General features: G+C 33.0%; 1 protein-coding gene across 1 annotated transcript; it reads left to right on the top strand.

Moving 5' to 3' along the window:
* The first annotated feature begins 3,069 nt into the window (after positions 1-3,069).
* LOC105348205 (golgin subfamily A member 6-like protein 6) lies at positions 3,070-7,028 on the top strand. Its single transcript, XM_066088337.1, has 17 exons — positions 3,070-3,162; positions 3,260-3,313; positions 3,430-3,474; positions 3,623-3,694; positions 3,898-3,951; positions 4,100-4,156; positions 4,363-4,404; positions 4,557-4,607; positions 4,724-4,768; positions 4,906-4,959; positions 5,326-5,388; positions 5,512-5,574; positions 5,736-5,798; positions 5,911-5,973; positions 6,254-6,346; positions 6,578-6,667; positions 6,790-7,028. The coding sequence occupies exons 2-17, from the start codon at positions 3,269-3,271 to the stop codon at positions 6,856-6,858; spliced, it is 969 nt and encodes a 322-aa protein (XP_065944409.1). The 5' UTR covers positions 3,070-3,162; positions 3,260-3,268; the 3' UTR covers positions 6,859-7,028.
* The last annotated feature ends 12,805 nt before the right edge of the window (positions 7,029-19,833 follow it).

The following is a 19,833-nucleotide window of genomic DNA, read 5'->3' as shown; positions in this document are numbered from 1 at the left end:
TCGTTTAATAAAGATGTGGCTACTTATATATATATAAATTACTTACTTTTATACTTTATCTTTAGTTGTTCGGATGCAGAGTGGTTGTTTTCTGACATACCAGGATGCTATACAATGATTAGATTGTCGTTGTTTGAATATTTGAACCAGAGCTGAAATAATGGCTCAGATACTAGTGTCATGTTGTAAATTTTGTATTTACTGCCACCCGGTAAATTCAAAATTTACAACATGACACATGTAAGTAATATGCGATTCTGATTGAATTTGACATTGTCCGTTTCACATTTACACCTTTTCAAGAACCACTCAGTGGTCAGTTTCCTTAACACAAATTTGGCACAGTATAACCTTTTATGAAGGCAATTCTCTCATATCTCTCAAGAACTACACTGCCACAATTTTTCTTATACTCTGTCCCGAGTTTTTGCTTTCACCACTTTTCGCTTGATATTTCGATAATAATAAATACCTTTGTGCTCAAACTATGTTCATCCATTAATATGAAAAATGTCCAGATTATCTGTTTTGAAACGCCCAATCTATCGCTTCAGGTTTCAATACACATCCCAAAATAGAAAGTCTACGGGGATTTTGCAGTACATTGCATCAGCCATTAATAAGCCCGGATGATAACGTTGAAAAATTGCGCGAGGTGTCCCGAGTACTTCCGAATGGAGAAATGATGTAAACATTTCCCATTATAAATCTCCGTAAGAAATTTGTTTTCGTTTCTGCGAAATTTTATGAGTGAAAATGGATAATTTGTCAATGAAGATCTCTTGGTTATTTTCCATTTCATTGATTTCAACTGTACTTCTTTCACAGGTATGTGTATTTTTATTAAAAATCTTCAAAAAATGATGGAAGCAATAACTTGGGACAGACTATAATATTAAAATGCAAGCATTTTTCCAGGCCAGTTGTGACGCCACATAAGGAAATCGTTATATCTCAGAAAGCATTGATTGTAAATTTATCTCACATACCCGTTTTTGAATGATCCCGATAACGACTCTACAATACTGTCATGTAACTGTTTCGAATTATGAGCCCTTAGAGCAAGTAAGGGTCTGATCAAAAGTTAAATTATAGAAACTAGAAATGAATACGTCACAAATAAACTTAAGGAGACCGATTTGAGGATTTTTTTGGGTAAAAACTACAATAGCCAAACTCTTTATTTCTTTAACCACATGTAATTTACACCAAGTCTAGTATTTTTGCGAAGTTGTAAAAAAAATCTATCATCTGGTTCTTTATAGGGGCCATTTCAAAATACAGGTATAATATCTATGGTACCATTGTAATATACATATACTTAGTCTAGTATTTAAAATTGTCATTTTCCGCATTCAGAAGTAGATTTAAAAAATACTACAGTAATAGCAATTTTCCTCAAGTTGTAATATGTATTTATATCATTCTCTATCTTGTTTTTTACTTGTCAATAGTTATTTGCCGCAATTCTTTTGCCATCATTAAAAAAATCCTCTTGGTTAGATATATTTTCGATTTGTTTAAAGCGCTGAACATCACCTAAACCTTCCCAGCCTATCATTTGGACATAACTGTTCATCCGAGTTTCCTCAGACCGGAAGCTACGGAACAAGTCCAGCAGCTAAACTGTTGGAAAGTACCTTAAACAGATTATCTGAATGAATAGGATCGATCATTCTTAAACATGATCCGGATAACTGTAATTATAACTTGGTGAAAGATTTGCAACTCGTCAGCAGAGTTAGCTTGCTACATGTAGTTTCGTTCTCAACAGACGCCGTTGTTGTCATTGGATAGAAATTGCCCTGGATGTGTCTCTTTGGAAAAGTCGTTTTTCTGTGCATCTGAATAAAAAAACAACAAATAAAACACTGCAAAAAGGAATAACTAATTGTAAAGACAATTTTTGTTCCTTTTATTATTTTATAAGGGATCAATGTCGGTTTTGAGGTGTTATGGGACGCCTCAATGTTCTGACGTACGAGTCATCCAAATAAACAATAATCAAGTGTAATTTTATAAATAGTTTCTTTCCCGAAATTGTAACTTAACATCGTAGCGCAGTGGGTTAGAAGGTTCACTACGAATCTGTCTGTCATGAGTCCCGCTGGGGATTTAAAAATGTTACCTTTTCAAAATTTTCTAAACGTACTTTTTTGTTTCATTTTGTAAAATTTGAAAATTCTAAACCGGTGAAAGTATTTCAATTGTAATGTACTTTACTCCACATTAATATCGACAGATGTCCGCATGCGAATTTAAGCGCAATTACAAGAGCCAGTACTTCGGCACAAAAATTTAAGCGCTCCTTTGGGGAAAAATGTACTAATTGAAATTTCCTTGTTTTATCCACAGCAGTAAAATATTTTGAGGTCACTTAATTTTTTTTTTGAACGATTTTAATAACATTTTACATGTCAAGAAAAAGTCGAAATCGGCACTTTACGAAAGCTGGAAATTCCCAGTTTCCTTCTGGCAGTGTCATGCTTGTAAATATAAATGTAAAACTCACCAATATCACTTAAAACAATATAATTATCCTCCGTATTTTGATAATCACACTGATAAACAATTGTAGTACATCGTATTATCTCGCGAGATTTCAAAAACGCACAAAATCAAAACAAAATCTCAACAGTTCAATGAATGTGTTTAACAGTCTGTTTTAAGAGGGTTGGATAATCGTAGACATTTTTAAAATTTAATTCATAAATCTCCTTTAACAGAAGAGCTCTGTATATATATATATATATAGCAAAAAAGTAAAATATTGGTTTTTTTAATCATATAATACAAATTATCAAATGATAGGTTATAGTTAAAAACACCGTATCTAACAATTTCGGGAATATCTGATGGTTATTTTGATGACCACCTAGCCCCATAAAAAGACCCCAAAAAAGTTTTCGTATAATGCTACTTGTCTGACCACCCGTGTCACGTGACATACATTTCGGTAAATGTGCCATGAACATTTATTCTTTATGTGAATACATAATTGTTATATCATTTGGTATTTTGCCGGACTCCGTTCATCCCTTATATCTTCTAGATACAACGTGACAATGCATGTGACGTCACAAAACAAGTGACGTCAGACCAGTTGTTATCAACAAAACTCAGCGCAAGAAGTGACGAAAGTAAGGAACATTTTGTAGCAAGGTATTTATTCCATCAACGATTTCTTGTTTTGGGAAGTTTCTTTTCATGAAATATGCTAGAAATAAATTCTAATTAACCTCAAAATTACATTTTTTAGATTACAAACATGGATCACCGTATGTGTTTTGGCAATGAAGCTTTGAGCAGCATGGTATGTGCAATTGTGATAAATTTATCTGTTGTTGTGAAAATTTTATCTTGTTCAAATGAAACATGTTTTGGAGAATTAATACTTATTTTTTCCCCACATTTCTCTTGATTTTGAAGATGGATGAAAGATCTAGTCTCATAGAAAAGGCTTTGAGATATATGGTATGTTAATTCGTGGTATCTTAATACGTACTTGTAGAAAAATTGTTCAAATTTTCATACTATCTTCATGAATTTTTTTATCACATTATATGCGATACGTTGCAACAGAACTTTTTTATCCTTAGATAAAGAATTCTTATTATTACAGGAAGAAACTCGGATGGAAATCGTTCGCAATTTCCAATTGTTTCTGAAAGAGTACGAGGCAGAAAAACAGGAGGTATTTTATTTTAACTATAATCACTTATTATCAGAGCTTGATATGAATTTTTTCTCATACACTTTGCTTTATAAGTTAGATTGTAGGTCATTAAATTTTTTAAACATCGGTGCAAGGTATCATTTTAAAAAGGCTTATCCATGATACGTTTATATATGTATTGGTTATCAGAAAATGATGAGGACTTGAATTCATTTTAACAGATTGGTGCCGAACGGCGTCGAAATATTGTGCGAAATATTCAGATGGAATTGATAGTAAGTTAATTCCCTTTTCTTCATGGAATTTCATTCTTTGTTCTTTCTTTTTTTTTTACCTTTAGCATTGTTACTAAACCATTATATTACTCCGATATATACCATAAAGGAATATATAAATCTTGAAAAAGCTTGCGTTTATTTTCAGACAAAGTTTATTCAGAGAGAGGACACACTGCTAACCGAGTCCATCGCACAGTTACAGGTATAGGGTTTAGTGTGTTAAACAAGTTACATGTAGGTTTCGTGGTTTTTAATTTTCGTTAAACATACTATCAAATCCCACGCAAAAACTACATTCTACATTAAGTTTTAATTACAGTTAAAGGGTTAAACGTAAAATGCATAATTATCCTAATTATTCAAAACGATCAGTGTATATTTGTAACAGTTTCACATGAATATTAACAGAAAGAGACCGAGGACGCAAAAAGAAAGATTCAAGAGGCATGGGTAATTATTAAAACAGTATTCTTTAATTAACAAGCTTAAAGGAAACATATGACAATGATAAAGCTATGAAATAGAATCCATTTGCATTTACGTTCAAGATTCATTTGATTTTACTGAAAATAGCTTTTTCCTCATTTATTTTCTTTTTGTAGAACACCGAGTCCAAAAAGAGGCTGGTGAACCAAATACATGAGGACTTATGGGTAATAAATCAATCAATCTCACAAACTGCCTTAAGCTTTTGTTTTGTTGATATCATTTCAAATATTGTTTTTCTGTAACTGAGTAACATGATATAATGAAATATACATCTTTGCAGACTGAAAGAAGGATTCGAAATCCTCAAAAGGCCAGAATAATGATGGTGAGAATTTTTTAAGATTAATTTCTGTAACACATTTTATGAATAGATGGTAATATATTGCATATTGGATCTGCTTAAATATCTCATGTTTACTTAAAATACAAGTAGTTGGTTTCAACATTAATTCTGATTTTTAGGACAAAGTAGAGGGACTTAAGATAAACCTCCACAAACTCCAAGAAGAACTGATTGTGAGTATGCACAAGTGACTACCCCGGCACATTGTTTAATATAAAGGCTTTGTGGGTTGTTTCCTCCAATAGTTTTATAAACTACAGTTGAACTTCGATATCTCGAACTTTGATATCTTGAATACAATGGATATTTCAAAGCGATTCATAAGTCCCAATCGCTTTTTAAAAAAACTGTTTTACCCTTGATATCTCAAATACCCAGATATTTCGAAGTTTTTAAACAGTCCCATCTAGTCTGAAGTTTGACTGTATAATAGTTCAGTCAATCACAGTGAGCTTGTTTAATCGTCCACCACGTGATAAGACCTACTTCCCGCATGTTACCAAGTCTTTGGTACTGAAGATTTTTTATTCTTTTGACAGAATGAAATCAAGGAAAGAGAAAAATATAGACATGTTATAGAAAACTACCAGCGGGAGTTGTTGGTCAGTACATGCATTTTGGTACTTTGGAATTTTTTTTTTAAAAAAATATGAAAATTATTTCAATATTAAAGTGTTGATAAAAAAGTTTCATGTACATGTATTTATTTCAATATTTTTTGACAGACAAAGTTTGAAGAAAAAGAGAAACTTCGACAGATGAAAAAGAGATATCTGAGAGAGTTGATGGTGAGTATATTATATGTGATACTATATGATAGTCTATAAGAAATAATTGCATGTTTCATATAGACACTATGTATCTCAATTTTAAGTTGCCGCATGTCTGTAGCTCCTGGGCTGAATTCTACTGTAAATTTTTATAAGATAATATACTTATCTTTTAAAAGACAAAAATGGAAGAAAAAAAAGAGATTTGCCAGCGGAGAGAAGAATTGCATCACGAGTTGATGGTCAGTATTTGATACATATATTCTATGCATGATAAAGAAAAAAATGATATATGCGTAATGTACATTAAATTTTGACCTAATATTTGATGTCAATTTTTTAACTTTCTGATAGAAAAAATTCAAAGAAAGAGAGAGGATCTGCAATTTGAAAAAAGCATGCCAGAATGAGTTGATGGTCAGTATAATTTTTATATTAGGATATCCCCATCTTAATCAGTGTATGAAATACATAGTTACCTCTTTCACAATATTTCAAAAATTGATTTTAAAGCATTAACCACTTTACTGTAACTGGGTTTGTACGAGTCTTTCATGCAATATAACAAATGGTATATTTTATAAACACTTAATTAGATGGGTACCCGTTAAATGCCTTTGATATAATTTGGAGTATTTTTTTAAAACTGCAATTTGATTATTAACATAATAACAAATGTGGTTTTTTTTGTTTACAGAGTTACCACAGAAAGAAACAGGCTGAAAATGACTGCTTTGTACCAAGAAAGTTATTTCTTTTTAACATTGACACATTCGTCTGTCCTCCAATGGTATGTTTTAAAATGCCCATTCATGTAAACTAATAATTTAATATAATAATTGATAATGAATTATAACTTTTCTTTTCCATCTCATCTTTTATTTCATTCATTTTTCATAGATGTAGCAATGGTGAAAGTTTTAAAAGATGTTTAAAGCCCATTTTTAAACCTTGTGCTTTTGTTTATTCACCTAAAATCAATAGTACTACATGTAATACCTATTCATGATTCTTCTTGTAGCCTCAGTGTGAGACACAGAAACCAAAAAATGAGGAAGTTTTTATAGAACCTAAAGATGACAGCTGGCAAACAGTAGAACCTCTCTCAAAGGTACACTTAATGGAAATTGATGTTCATATATGAAATTAATTAAGTACTTTTCTTTGAAAATTTGTTGTCTTAAGGTTGTATCGCTGATTTAAATATCCGTTTCTTCACATTTGCTTTTACAGGCCAAAACAAATTCAGGCTGTAGACAAAGTTTGAGAAGCCGACTGAAGAAGTTCTTTGGAAGAAAATAGATATTCCAATTCATAGCTTATATTGTTAAAGAAGAAATCTGCTTTTTTCCCCAGAATTTATAAAGTTGTGTTGTTGATTTGTTTTTTGAACTTATAGTATTGTTGACATCATTAATTTAATACATGTATTTAGTGCCATTTAAGATTAAATAAATTACTTTAATGGATTTTAATAAATATGTTTGATATTCATAAGTCATTTATGCGATTTTTTCTTCATTCTCATTAAGCTAATGGGGGGGGGGGGGGGCGAAAATTTATTCTACAATGAATTCAGCACTTTGGGTAGACAAAAAAAAAATACAAAATAAAATTAAGAATTTTTACCATACAGTATGAGTGTTGTCAAAAGTTGCAATGGTTACCTTAAAACAACTTTTTGTGTAAAACCTGACTATTTATCGGAGGAATTATATAGATGGTTTTGTTTGTTCCTACTCTTAAATTCTCTCGAGGTTGTTTAAGACCAGTGTAAAATTTTAATTTTAATTTTACACAGTGACTATTATCCAATTATCTCACAGGAACCAGTTAGTACTTACTTACTTACTTACTTACTTACTTACTTACTGGTGCTTACTTAGTAAATCTTCATGCAAAAAAAAACCAAGACCGTCATATTTCAAATCTCTCTGATTTTATGTCAGTTATAGTTATGACAGTTAAAGAATTTTGCTGTTTCATTTTTAATTTATAACATTACTATATAAATTCAATTATTTGGTCAGCCTGACAAATTGTTGGACTGGAATCTCTCAAAATTACATGTAAGTCTTCAAACTTATATTAACACTTAACACATTTTCCCAATAATTAATATTACCTGAAATCCATTTAGATCCACACACATTTCTGCCCTTGATTCTCCGATGTCGGATTCCACTCTCATCATCCTGATCTCTGCATTGTCTAGTCTCTGCATGTTAACTTTTGGGTTTATCTACCATCAGGGTTATGACTTCTCTTCTACTGTGTCCAAGAGGATTGAAGATAACTAATTTTCTGTTTAAAAAAAAACAACTTTAAATTAAAAAATTAGTTTAGTGCAATGGTATTAAAATCATTTTATTTACTAATGAATTATTCAAAGTGAGGCCAATCTTCGTGAATTATCAACTTTTTAAATGGTTTGTGGAGATTTGCTGGCAATAATAATGCTTAAGACTGTGTTTCATAACTAATTGAGTTGGGATTTGTTAATATGTGGTTAGGGTATAACACTCAAAATCCCCAGAAATTGAGCCAACAATAATAATGATGAAACCACTGATAGTGGTTGTAAATTAATTAATATTTACATTCAGTGTATACATGTATTTTCCCTTAATATGCGACGTTCAATTTTCTATGAATACACTTTGCTTATTCATGCAAACGTGCAGTATTCAATTTGTCTGCACCGCTTGGTGTGTCATAGGACCGACGACATCCAAAAATAAGCACTCAGTGCTTAAATAATTCAACTGATATATAATCTGAACAACAAGAAGAAGAAAGTATTTGGTATTTTTCTCTTAGATTAAACAAATAATATTGTTTATTTAATTGTTTCCATTCATGCTGTTTCATTCATTAATTCATACACTCATTTATTTAAAAAATGAAATGCTTTCTTTGGTGATTCATTCGGGATGTGAAGGTGGCGATATTGCAGAAAAAATACAAGTCTGTATTTCACTAGAATGCGCAAAAATATGCCCAATGGAAACTTAAGCAATGTGGCCTATGTGCAATCTTGTTTTTCGTGTGCCAAATGTTAATTTATACTTAAAGAAAATGTTCATTAATTCATGACCTTTGATTGCATTTTAGACGTTTCAGGTTGAAACGTTTTGTCTCTGATATAAAAAAAAACCAGAGCAGAGACAGGGAAATTTATTTTCATAACTGAATACAAATACAAAAATTGTGAAATTCATGGACCCTAAGTTAGGGGTCCTCGGACAATATGGCCAAATAGTGAAAATGTGTTTAATCTAAGAAAATCTTCTTCTATTCTTCCGCAACAGTGAAGATAAACTAAATGCATCATTGTGATGATCATGGATCCCTATGCCAAAATTGCAAAATTCATGGCCCCTGGGTCAGGTGTTCAGGCCCTCGGGCGGGACCAATATGGCCATATAGTGAAAATGTATTTAATCTTAGAAAAAATCTTTTTCTATTTTCCACAGCAGTGGGGATATTATGATGTTCATGAAACCCTCTACCAAAATTGTGAAATTAATTACCCTTGGGCCAGGGCCATGGGTAAGGCCAATATGTCCACATAGTTAAAAGTAATTGTATTATGATGCATTACATAAAATGTAGGCCATGCCCTTATGGATTTGTTCTGACCCCATGAAAGAGAAAAATACCAAATATTTTGGAAACTGTTGAGATCCCTGTCACCAATAAACTAAGGTAGTCAAAGTTTGATACAATGTACATTTATAATACGTTGTTTGTTTATTTTTGCTGTCTACTAATGTAATGGCAAAAATTGAAAATGCAGAATATAATTTGATACTTTTTAGGGTCTAAACCGCGGAAATTTCGAGCGGCAGGAAATACCTGATATACGGTATGTTTTACATCTTAGAAAATTATATATATTTTAAAGAAGATAAGAATAGATAGAATCGCAAAAGCTCATTTGGTTTAGTCGTAAAATACTTTTTCAAATTTGATTTTTTCCAATTTTAATTATTCGATAATGTTATAGGCCTAATTGAAGTTTGCAAAAGCACAATATGTAATTGTATCCAGTATTGAATATTTTACAAACGATAAGAAAAAAATATTGCCTTAAGTTTTGGTGCATGGTATCGAAACGACAACCTAGATCATTTTGCACGCCTTATCCACTGATCTTCTTTCATTATATTTTTTCTGTACTTAGTTTTGTGAAATTAACTAAATGCATTGTTATTATGTCCATATTGTACTCTCCTAATTTAACTGCAAATGGGGCACTCCAGACAAATTATAAACGCGGGAGTATACGTAACAGTCCAAAGAGTCTCAGATAAGGGTTCAGACTATAAAATGAAGCTTAAAATGCAAACAGCTTAGATTCATCAAACCTTGCAGAAGGAGAAAGTTAACCTCAGTTATCTTCCTTTGAATGTTAGGTTGAAGTGGGTTAAGATAAAGACGCAAAGAAAGATAACACAGGTAAACTCAGACCAAAATTTTGAAACATTTTCTGCTTACACACACCTTAACCCCCCCCCCCCCCCCCCCAAAAAAAAAAAAAAAACCCAAACAACCTAACAACAACAAACAAAAAAGAGAGAAGAAATTCTTACTGATAAAGGTTATAATTATATTATATTGCTAACACAATATGCACATTTTATTTGTTTGCGTGCCCATACAAAAAAAAAAACTAGCCTCGTATTATCATTTTTTGATTAATAGACCATATCCTCATGTGGTGTACATGTACAATCGAATTTCTGTGAAAAATACTTTTTTATTTTTAAAGTACATTTCGAATTTTAAAAAATCATGAAAAATTAATTAACGAACTTCGAATTTTGGTGTAAAATGTGGGCAGACATTAAAGATAATTCTAAATAGCAGCAAAGATTCCTTTAAAATATCGATATTTATGCCCTGTGATGTAATATGCTCGTAAAGTGCACCATTAAACTATTTTTAAAATATTCATTCATATTTTTTCAAGAAATATGATGATACAATCGTATACATCAAAGGACGAGAATTGAAGGACACATATCTTGGCATCATTAAAACATCAAATCAATATTTTGTCATGATGAAGCATTATAAAATAGAAAAAATAACTCTCTGTGTATATATTCAGAAAAATAGATGTACCAATTTTTATATACTGATGTACATGTAGTCGAAGGTTATAAAAAGAGTAAATTTTATGAACCTCTAAAAGATCTTGTTTTGCCTCGGACTAGAATGTCGCGACGTCATTGGATGAAACGCGTCACGTGGCTGCCTTACAAATTTCTTTAAAAGGCAAGCGTCAAAATTTATAGGGCAACATGGCGGACGTAACGTTATTTGAACTGATTTTCTACACAAACGTTTGTTTACATATCAAACTTTAGGTCCTCGACAAAACAAAACACTTATTATGTTTGTTACTGACTGTTTAAAGAAATTTGTGGGGTCGGTAAAGTCCATAGAAGGCTCGGCTTCGCCTCGCCTTCTATGGACTTTACCGACCCCACAAATTTCTTTAAACAGTCAGTAACAAACATAATAAGTAATATTGAGAGTATATATACATTCAAACAAAATAGGATTCGAAAAAGCTAGAAAATTGATAATAAGTATTGTGCGAATTTAGAATAGTCGCCTTTCGCAACTATGCACTTTGCCGATGTCGCAGAAAATGTCTTATTTTTGGGTATGAAAAAGGTTAGACAGTCAGAAATGACACCAGATGGTATTAAATTGACATTATATCTCTCAGAAAAAGGCCCTTCTTTTCACCTGTCTCTCGTAAATGTGCCGGTGAGTACTATAAAACGCCGCAGACACTTTTAGCACTGAACACTTTTAAAGCAAACATTGAAATTGCTCCGCATCACACCGTAGTAAAACGACAAAATTGCACAAACAGTACGCCAAAAAAAAAATCACTTGTCTTTGTTTTTGTTTCATTTTCCGCCCATTATACCATATGAACATTACACATCCATAAATCTACATTAAATAGCAATATACATCACTGATATGGCTGATATTTTGTGACCGATGAAATGATCAATCGAATTTCGCCATGTGACTCATCTCGCGTCAATTCACGGTAATGGCCGAGTTCCGAGCGGGCCGCTTATGAATATAATTTGATTGTTACAGCAGCATCCATATCATAATCCCCATCAAGAGCGATGAATAATTTATTCATAATTAAAAACATTCTATATCTGAAGCAGATGAAAATCCATGTTTGTGCGAGTATCTGTTTAAAACATACGTTTGTGTGAATGATTAGGGGAAAAGGGGGAGGGTGCTTTTAAAAAAAAAGTTTTATCATTTTAACGCTTTAAAGACAAACGGTCCTCCATCTGATAATCCCAATCTGTCTTAGATTGTGGCATCGATAAATAAGAGAAAGAATTTGTTTTAGTCAACCTGACTTTATACTTCATGGCCGGGGATTTATTTATTTTTACAACATGGCGCTAGAAAAGATAGATGGTACTTTAAGCCTGATGTCGGCCGTTAATTTGAAACAAAACACACTTTTGAACACGATACAGACTCGTAATTGACGGGAATTTGTCGATGAACTACACTTGAATGTCAAACATTTCAATACGAAATCCATCCACTTTATCTCCCCAATTTGTCTAGTGCAAATAAACAGATAAATGATGGACATTATATCACTGCCTTCACGCCAGCTTCCTTACCAGATTTCGATATGCTGCAAAAGTTCAAGCCGCACCAGTTTTTACACCGGAGAAAAACAACTTGCTGCCCACTAGCACTGGTCAATGAACTTCATCTTAGAAGGTTTTGCCCTTCATGCAAAGTCTAGACGAAATTCAATGTAAAATATTAAGAAATAAATCACATTCATTTATCTATATTTTACATGTATACAGTGTATATGAAAAAAATATCAAACAAGCACTGATCTAAATTTTGAAACAGATCAAAACGTCAGATGTAAACATGTTGCATCTTGATGCATGGTTGATCCCCGGTAAAATTTGCACAATTCTGTGTATATTGACTTCAATATAAAATCTCTCGCCAATTCACGTTATTTAGTCACATTAGTACAAGTACATTACTTAAAAATCTAAATTAATACCAATTTTAAATTCATTTTTTTTCCCAATTTTTCTCTGAGATTACATATTTTAAAAATGTATATCGTTTATAATAATCAGGCGGTTACTAATACCGGTACAATATTTTCATGTGTCTGGTGGTCACTTATCTAGAGAGCATACACGCGAGTAATAATACACAGCGTGAGGATTAAGAGGGTATGAGTAGGTTCATTTATTGATGAAGTTTACAACGAGACAAGTGGTGTTAAATAAATTAGCGGGCAGCATCTGCTAACGCCGGGGTCCAGGGGTTAACTTCCATCCACTTCCATCCGATATTAATATCCTCGGGTTCGGATGGCGCGGAAATAAGCCGAGGGCAGTTTTCTGGAATTGGCTGAGAACAATTAAGGAGACTTGATGATGCTGGAGGATTATTGGAGAAAATCGGACTTCGATCTTCAAAGAAAATGACTGCAGGGGGGTTGGAGGTCAAATCCACTTAGGAAATAACACCCGAGGAGAATATAAAAGGAAACCAAAACAAAACAGAAATATTTCAATCTGTGTTATGCAATGTAAGTTGTAAAACGATAGTATTGTATTAAACTTCTAGATCATGAATTTTTCACAAAGCAAAAGTTTAAAAGTTTTAAATGTATTAAACTTTTTTTTACATTATTTAAAAAAAAATACAATCATATGAATCTTTGTACACTATTAGGAGCTTTCATCCAAACACAAAAAACAAAATCTTATAAAAACAATAAATCAACTCCAGCCCATTCTCCACACATTAACATCAGGGTACAGAAGTGAACATTTAAGTTAGACATTAATAATCGAATTGCTTCAGTAAAAGTGTCAGGTGTTCTTTTATATATTTCTCCGATTCCGTATAATTGCATCGAGTTCAGTATAACATCAACAGGACAGATTTCCACACGAACGACAATAATTCATATGGGTTCTATGAATCACCGGCATATCGTGTCCAAAATATCCGACGGGAAGCGGATATAGGGGGCGTTTTTACAGGCGCAAACGAGATTGGATTAAACCGCTACCAGTATATTTCATACAAAAGACAGAATAAATTAGTGGATCCCAAATCAATTTTACGACAAGTGAAAAGTGTCGTCATCAACAAGCTGGCCAGCAGATCGAAGTAAATTGTAGCTAACTTGATCTAATTATTTCTCTGAACTTCCCATTAACACTACTAATCAAGATTCACTGGCTGTTTAATGAGCAGACCTCTCTTGCCTCCTAAATCATTTCTCTTTAAATTGTCTCTTTGCCCAAGATTCCATTTATATCTTGATTTCATTGTCAGACAGTGTTAATCGCTTTTATTAGTTCTGTAAAGTCGCAATGGATTATTGATTTATTCAAATTCTTTTATTCAATAGATTAAAATTGATTTTCAACGCAAATTTAAAAGTAAACTTTTGGAGAATATCTTGTCACTTAGGAAAAAAAATATTATTGCAATTATTGGCCGTTTTATCAATATATTGATAATAACTTAACATAAATTGGATGTAAATGATGGCGTTAATTGATTAATTTTTGAATTGATAAATTGATTACTGCCTAATGCATGTTGTATTATAGCACAAATATTACCACTAAAACTGTTAAGGCTACAAATATTGACACATAAAATAAGTTTGCGTGATAGTTCCGCGAAAATGCCTTTGTTCTCAACCTTTTTACAGGAAATGTGGTTGTCATTGTCAATATTACCTACGATACGATCAACAATCCCTGATTGTTTCATTAATTAACACCCATATCTGACATGCAAAATGTGACTTTAGTTAATTTTGGTTCATTTATATTGCCATGACTTTTTTTAATATGGAAATAAGTTTGACAAGAGGCGCAAATTTCGTAATAACCTACAAAATCTTACCACATGCACACATAAGAATACATCGTGCCTAACTATCGATCAAAAAGAGCAAGACGTGAAAGGGTCTTATACCTGGTGCTACTGAAATTGTCCCTTTATTTGCATATTGTATCAAGAATTTACTCCTATCAAAAGATTTCTTTGAGAAAAACATACTAATTAAGAATACTGCACCTTTTGTATCAAAATAACCCCGAAAAAAACCCACCTCGAAATCTCAAAAGAAAATACTACATGTAGTCTAGAGCCCATGAAAGAACGTTTAGCTATTAAGGACAATAGATGCTCAATAAATTACCAATCAGACCTACCGTATATTTTAAAGAATTGATTTAATGCGACGAATTAAGATATTTAGTAAAGAAATGATCCAAATATTTTATGTTTACAATTTCTTTAAAAAGAACAGAGCTCTTCATATCAAGGAGTCTAAAAATGATTAGGGCTAATCAGTCCTCTTAAATAAAAGAGCAAAACAGAACCATGGTGGGTGATATAGAAAGTACATCAGTGAGATGTTCCCGGGACCGATTAAAAATCACCATCTGTGGCAATGGCAACAACACCGAACTCTTCAAGACGCCGCCCGTAAATCGTCTGTATACATGCCCAAAAATGACGAGTCTCTTTATCATGGAGTGACACCTTCATTTTCTCTGCTCTGAGTAAGTGCAGATCACGTTTTGGTAAAAGGTCTTGGGTCGAATCGGGATCAATTTCTCCCCCCGTCACTTCTCCAGACCGTCAATGAAACTTACGAGCAGGGTACCACAGATACTAAAAGTCGATCCGGACAAGAAGGATTTATGTCACTGCAATCGGATAATAATTATAAAATCGAAATTGGAGAGAAGAAATCGTTCACGCTCCAGCAAGGCTCCGTGATTTCTATTATATATGTATTCCATACAAACCATATACTTAACTTTGTCGCATTCGATAATCTGGAGAGATCTTCTCTTCGGTCTGGCCTGTCGTCTGTATGGATGAAACATGCAGACTACGCGTCTCAGGAAGGCAGACGATACGTTATTCCGTGACTCCATTACCTAGATTTTGCTGTCATATGCAAAGGTATCAATCGACAAGATTTATACTCAAGTCAATAAAAGCACTGCTTGGATCAATTTGCATCGTTTGATACAGTACTTACATAGAACAGTTTAGTACGAAGTCCCATTTTGTATTTCAACACAGTGTGAAGATTTAATATTGTACAATATATATTTTTTCCATTTATTATATTTGTCAGCGATGTGTAATTTGATAAATTGATAAAATTTGATTTATAAACAGTATTTGATTTTTTTTTTTTAGATAAATATGTCAGAGCGCAGATACTTGTGCATGTTAAAGCTAAACTTTTAACCTGGTGTGAACTCAGATTAATGCCTACCATGAAAGTTTATTACAATGTCGTACATACATGTAAGTCCTGATATTTCTTCGACGTGGCGATAACAAAACGACGAGCGCAGGACGTTAAAGCAAATAAGTACACACGTATGTCTATATTTAATTTTCAAAATCTGGTATTTATCTCGTATTTTTTTCTTTCTTACTTCTTATTATTTATGATGATTGAATCCGATTTTATTATATAAATTGTATTTCATCTCAATGTTACTAATAATCCGAAAATAGAAACACATGACCAATTTAGGCGGAGTTATTTAAAGCGAATAAATAAATGGATATACAATATTGTTGTTACGCAATTGACTTCAAATATAAAAATTTGCAGAAAAGTTATATTTATAAATTGTAAAATATATCATTTTCAAAATTTTAAATATTAACACCATATACACTGTATATACACCTTCAATTGTGTAATAGATGATTTTATTAAAATAAAAAAAATAACAAAACTCTAAAATGTTCGGAAAATTGATGCATTTGAATGCAAATGTTTATTTTATATGAGCTTTTGCGGGAAGAATTTTTTTTTTAATTATGGAACTCTGTTAAGTTTGGTAACTTTTTTGGGGCGGGGGGTTGGGGGGTGGGGGGGGGGGGGTTGGTTAGCGATTTGAAGAGACCATGGTCACGTGATATCAGTTTGCCTAGGGCGTTATTAATTCCAAATAATTGAGGATGCGAATCTCCGGATTATTCGCGCCATGCTGACTTATAATCACTGTGATTGGTAGACGGTCAGTGATCGATATAGGGGCTAGGGACAGATTTAATTCGTCAATAACAAGAAATTAACTTAAGAACCACTCCATCAAACTGTCTTTTCATAGTGTTCTTTATTTTTTTTTCATCCTTTACACACACAAAAAAGGGGGGGGGGGGAGTAAACAAAGTCGCAACTGGTTTTTGATTCGTTGAACAAATGCGAATTTTTACAGGTTGCACCGACGAATGAATGATCCGCGGCCATCAAGTACAGGCATTTTTATACAAGATGATGGCAATTCAAATCGAACTGAATACTAACATCAATGTTCAAAGGTATACAAAAAAATGAAGTGACATTTGTTGCTTCTCAAACGTAAGGTCGACATCCTTTTGAGCCAGCATTCGTCATGAAGCACCCCGGAGGCAATGCCATTTAAATCAAACTCATTATTTTCCAAGGTGACAAATTCTGCAGTATATTACACGATAGTAAATAAGATGTGCGCTATCTTGAATGCGTGAGGTTAGGAAAGTTGCTTGACACTAGAAGAGACGGAAAAGAGAGAGACCTAATCAAGGAATGATATGGGGAGGTTAGAGATCACCTTTTTCTCCCAGCAATGGCACAAGTTTTATAGGTGACCCACAACAAAAAGGAAAGATTAATTCCCTTCTCTGCGTTAATCGAAGTTGATCGGAACCAGATACGTTTTCAGTTACCATGAAAGCGAGGTTTGTTGAAGATCGCTACGGATCAAAGCAAGACGTGGAAACGGGGAAAATAAAACGAACCAACAATACAAAATTATTCTGATTATAAACAAATAGAAATTAATTGAATGCTGTTTGTTATCAACTAGAAGAAAAAACAAAACGGACAATAACACAACAAGACTTATACCAACGGATATATCATCATGTAGAAATGTAAGAATGCTCCTTAATAGCTCAACAACAGTAGGCCACATGCAATGTACATGTATGAGGAGCAAAATAATAAATCTACTTTGAAAAGTACATTTATATTACATGTACAAAGATTATGATACAATAATGATGAGCCTACATTCATGAAACACTTATTAATAATGCTTTATACATGATTGATCTCCATGATTCATGGTTTGATCGATGTCTACTATATTAAACATCAACGTTTGCAATTGACATAAGTTGAATTCCAGTTCAAGCATATAGTACGTAGCTTGACCTTGGCATACTAACTGCAGTCAAACTATGTCAGAAACAATAAGTCAGTCGAGGACAAATGAGCGATATGGATCAAATTCAATAGATATATCTTTTTGATATAAGCAGTTTTCTTCAATGGCTGAAATTGATTGATCTCAAAGATTGCCATAGAATTTTTTTTTTGAAAATCCATTTGGGGTAACCGGTATAGTCAAGGTCACTATCTCCCCTTCGGAGCATTTATGATATACATATATTGGTAAGAGTTAGTAACATCAGTATAGTGGAATGTATCGCGTGTGACAGAGCATCGGTTATTGGCCCGAGAAACACAAAGTAACCGAGACCTGAATACTATAGTATAAGAACCATTCTACTACAGTTATTGCCAAGATCAAAGAGATGCCGCGGACATTATTCTCCAATATACCACGAACGTCATCGGTAAATTATCAGATCAGAAATACTTATTTGTCTCGCAATGATCATGAAAGTACAACTTCAAACCGTAAAAAATTTAAAACCATGTCAATTTCACGTGTTAGTTCCAGTCAAAACGATGTGTATTGCCGCAAATGTTTTTTTAAGAGATCAATGCAGCTGTTCCTAGGACCTCCCTAGCACATCTTCACTGCGAGTTTTTACATTTAAAATATATAACGTGTAGTAGTTATAATCGTATTAAAGTGCCCTTAAAATGTTAGGAATATAACTCAGAGATATTTTATAAATAAGTGAAGAGTATTAAAAATCCCAAGAAAAAATTCTGTCGTCTGCATGTAATTCCTTTGATCGATACACATGTAAACATTACTAACAAAACCATTGGGGTTACACGGAACAGCCGTCAAAATGACCTAGATCGTCTCTCTTTAGGAAAACGATCTGTAGAAATACTGGGCTGTTAGTAGAATAGAAATAAAGTTCTTGTTTTCGTGAATGTTGCAGGATAACCTCCTCGGTCTCGAAATGTTGTTTAAAATATAAATGCCTCGGCTAACGCCTCGGCTTTTATATTTCAAAACAACATTTCTCAACCTCGGAGGTTATTCTGCAACATTCACGATAACTCGTACTTTATTTCTTAATTATAACAGGAGCTTGGACTTTGGGTAGTTGTGTCAAACAGCAATGTGACGTATGCCTGTCTATTTCATTGCTGCCCACTCAGTGAAAGCTCATTGAAATCAACACGATTTGTCTGGCTTCTGAGCTAAGACTACGCAATCGGTGCATATTTCACTTGAATCCAGCATCATTTTTAACATGTTTTGACGCAAGAAATGATAGCTACGTCCTACGGAAAGTCCAAGGCCTTGTAATAATGATTCTATAATAGGGTGTTAACATGTATTTTGAGGCTCATCTCCAATGTAAGAGGACGATAATATGCTTGATGTTCCAAAATATTTTGCAAATCTGGAAATACACCTGGCGACAGAAGATCAAACTGAAACCTGCCTGTTTTCATTGTGCTTTTGCAAATATGTCTTTGCCTGCAATTATATGTACGTGTTCATTCTTCATTTTTAAATGAACAAACAAATCATTTGATCACAAAATAAATAAATCCATAGAACACCTATATAGAATAAGGTTTTCTTTTGTTTTTCGCCATTTTCGTTCGTTGGTCTTTGAAGTTCTTGTAAATACTGCTGTAATACACATGCAAGGCTGTTGTAAGTTGCCCTGTGATTTTAGGGCTTTCCTCGCATGTTGACAGATGTTAATCAAAATTTTCTCTTTTCTCTTGGTCAGGTAATCCCCGTTAATACGACTTTTAAAGCATTGGCTAAGTGAAAATTCCGCGAAAGTGTTTTATTAAAATATTAGTAACCTTTTATCCGATCGATTAAACCAATAGCCAGGTAATAGAAAAGCAGATTTGCGTCAAATATTGCTTTTGTTTTAAAAGAGAAATGTAATTTATAACTTCAAAATTGATCGCTTAATTTCCTGCTCCCGACGTTTAATAGTTAGTGC

This window comes from Magallana gigas, chromosome 6 (assembly GCF_963853765.1).
Source record: "Magallana gigas chromosome 6, xbMagGiga1.1, whole genome shotgun sequence".
Lineage (NCBI taxonomy): Eukaryota > Metazoa > Mollusca > Bivalvia > Ostreida > Ostreidae > Magallana > Magallana gigas.
This window is presented reverse-complemented; position numbering and strand designations above follow the sequence as displayed.

What these genes read in the sequence shown, in the direction of transcription:
- LOC105348205 (XM_066088337.1), top strand. Translation starts at nt 3,269, where the DNA reads ATGGATCACCGTATGTGTTTTGGCAATGAAGCTTTGAGCAGCATG. An exon ending in ACGAGGCAGAAAAACAGGAG is followed by an intron (nt 3,695 to 3,897) that starts GTATTTTATTTT and finishes TCATTTTAACAG; the next exon opens with ATTGGTGCCGAACGGCGTCG. An exon ending in GATATCTGAGAGAGTTGATG is followed by an intron (nt 5,575 to 5,735) that starts GTGAGTATATTA and finishes ATCTTTTAAAAG; the next exon opens with ACAAAAATGGAAGAAAAAAA.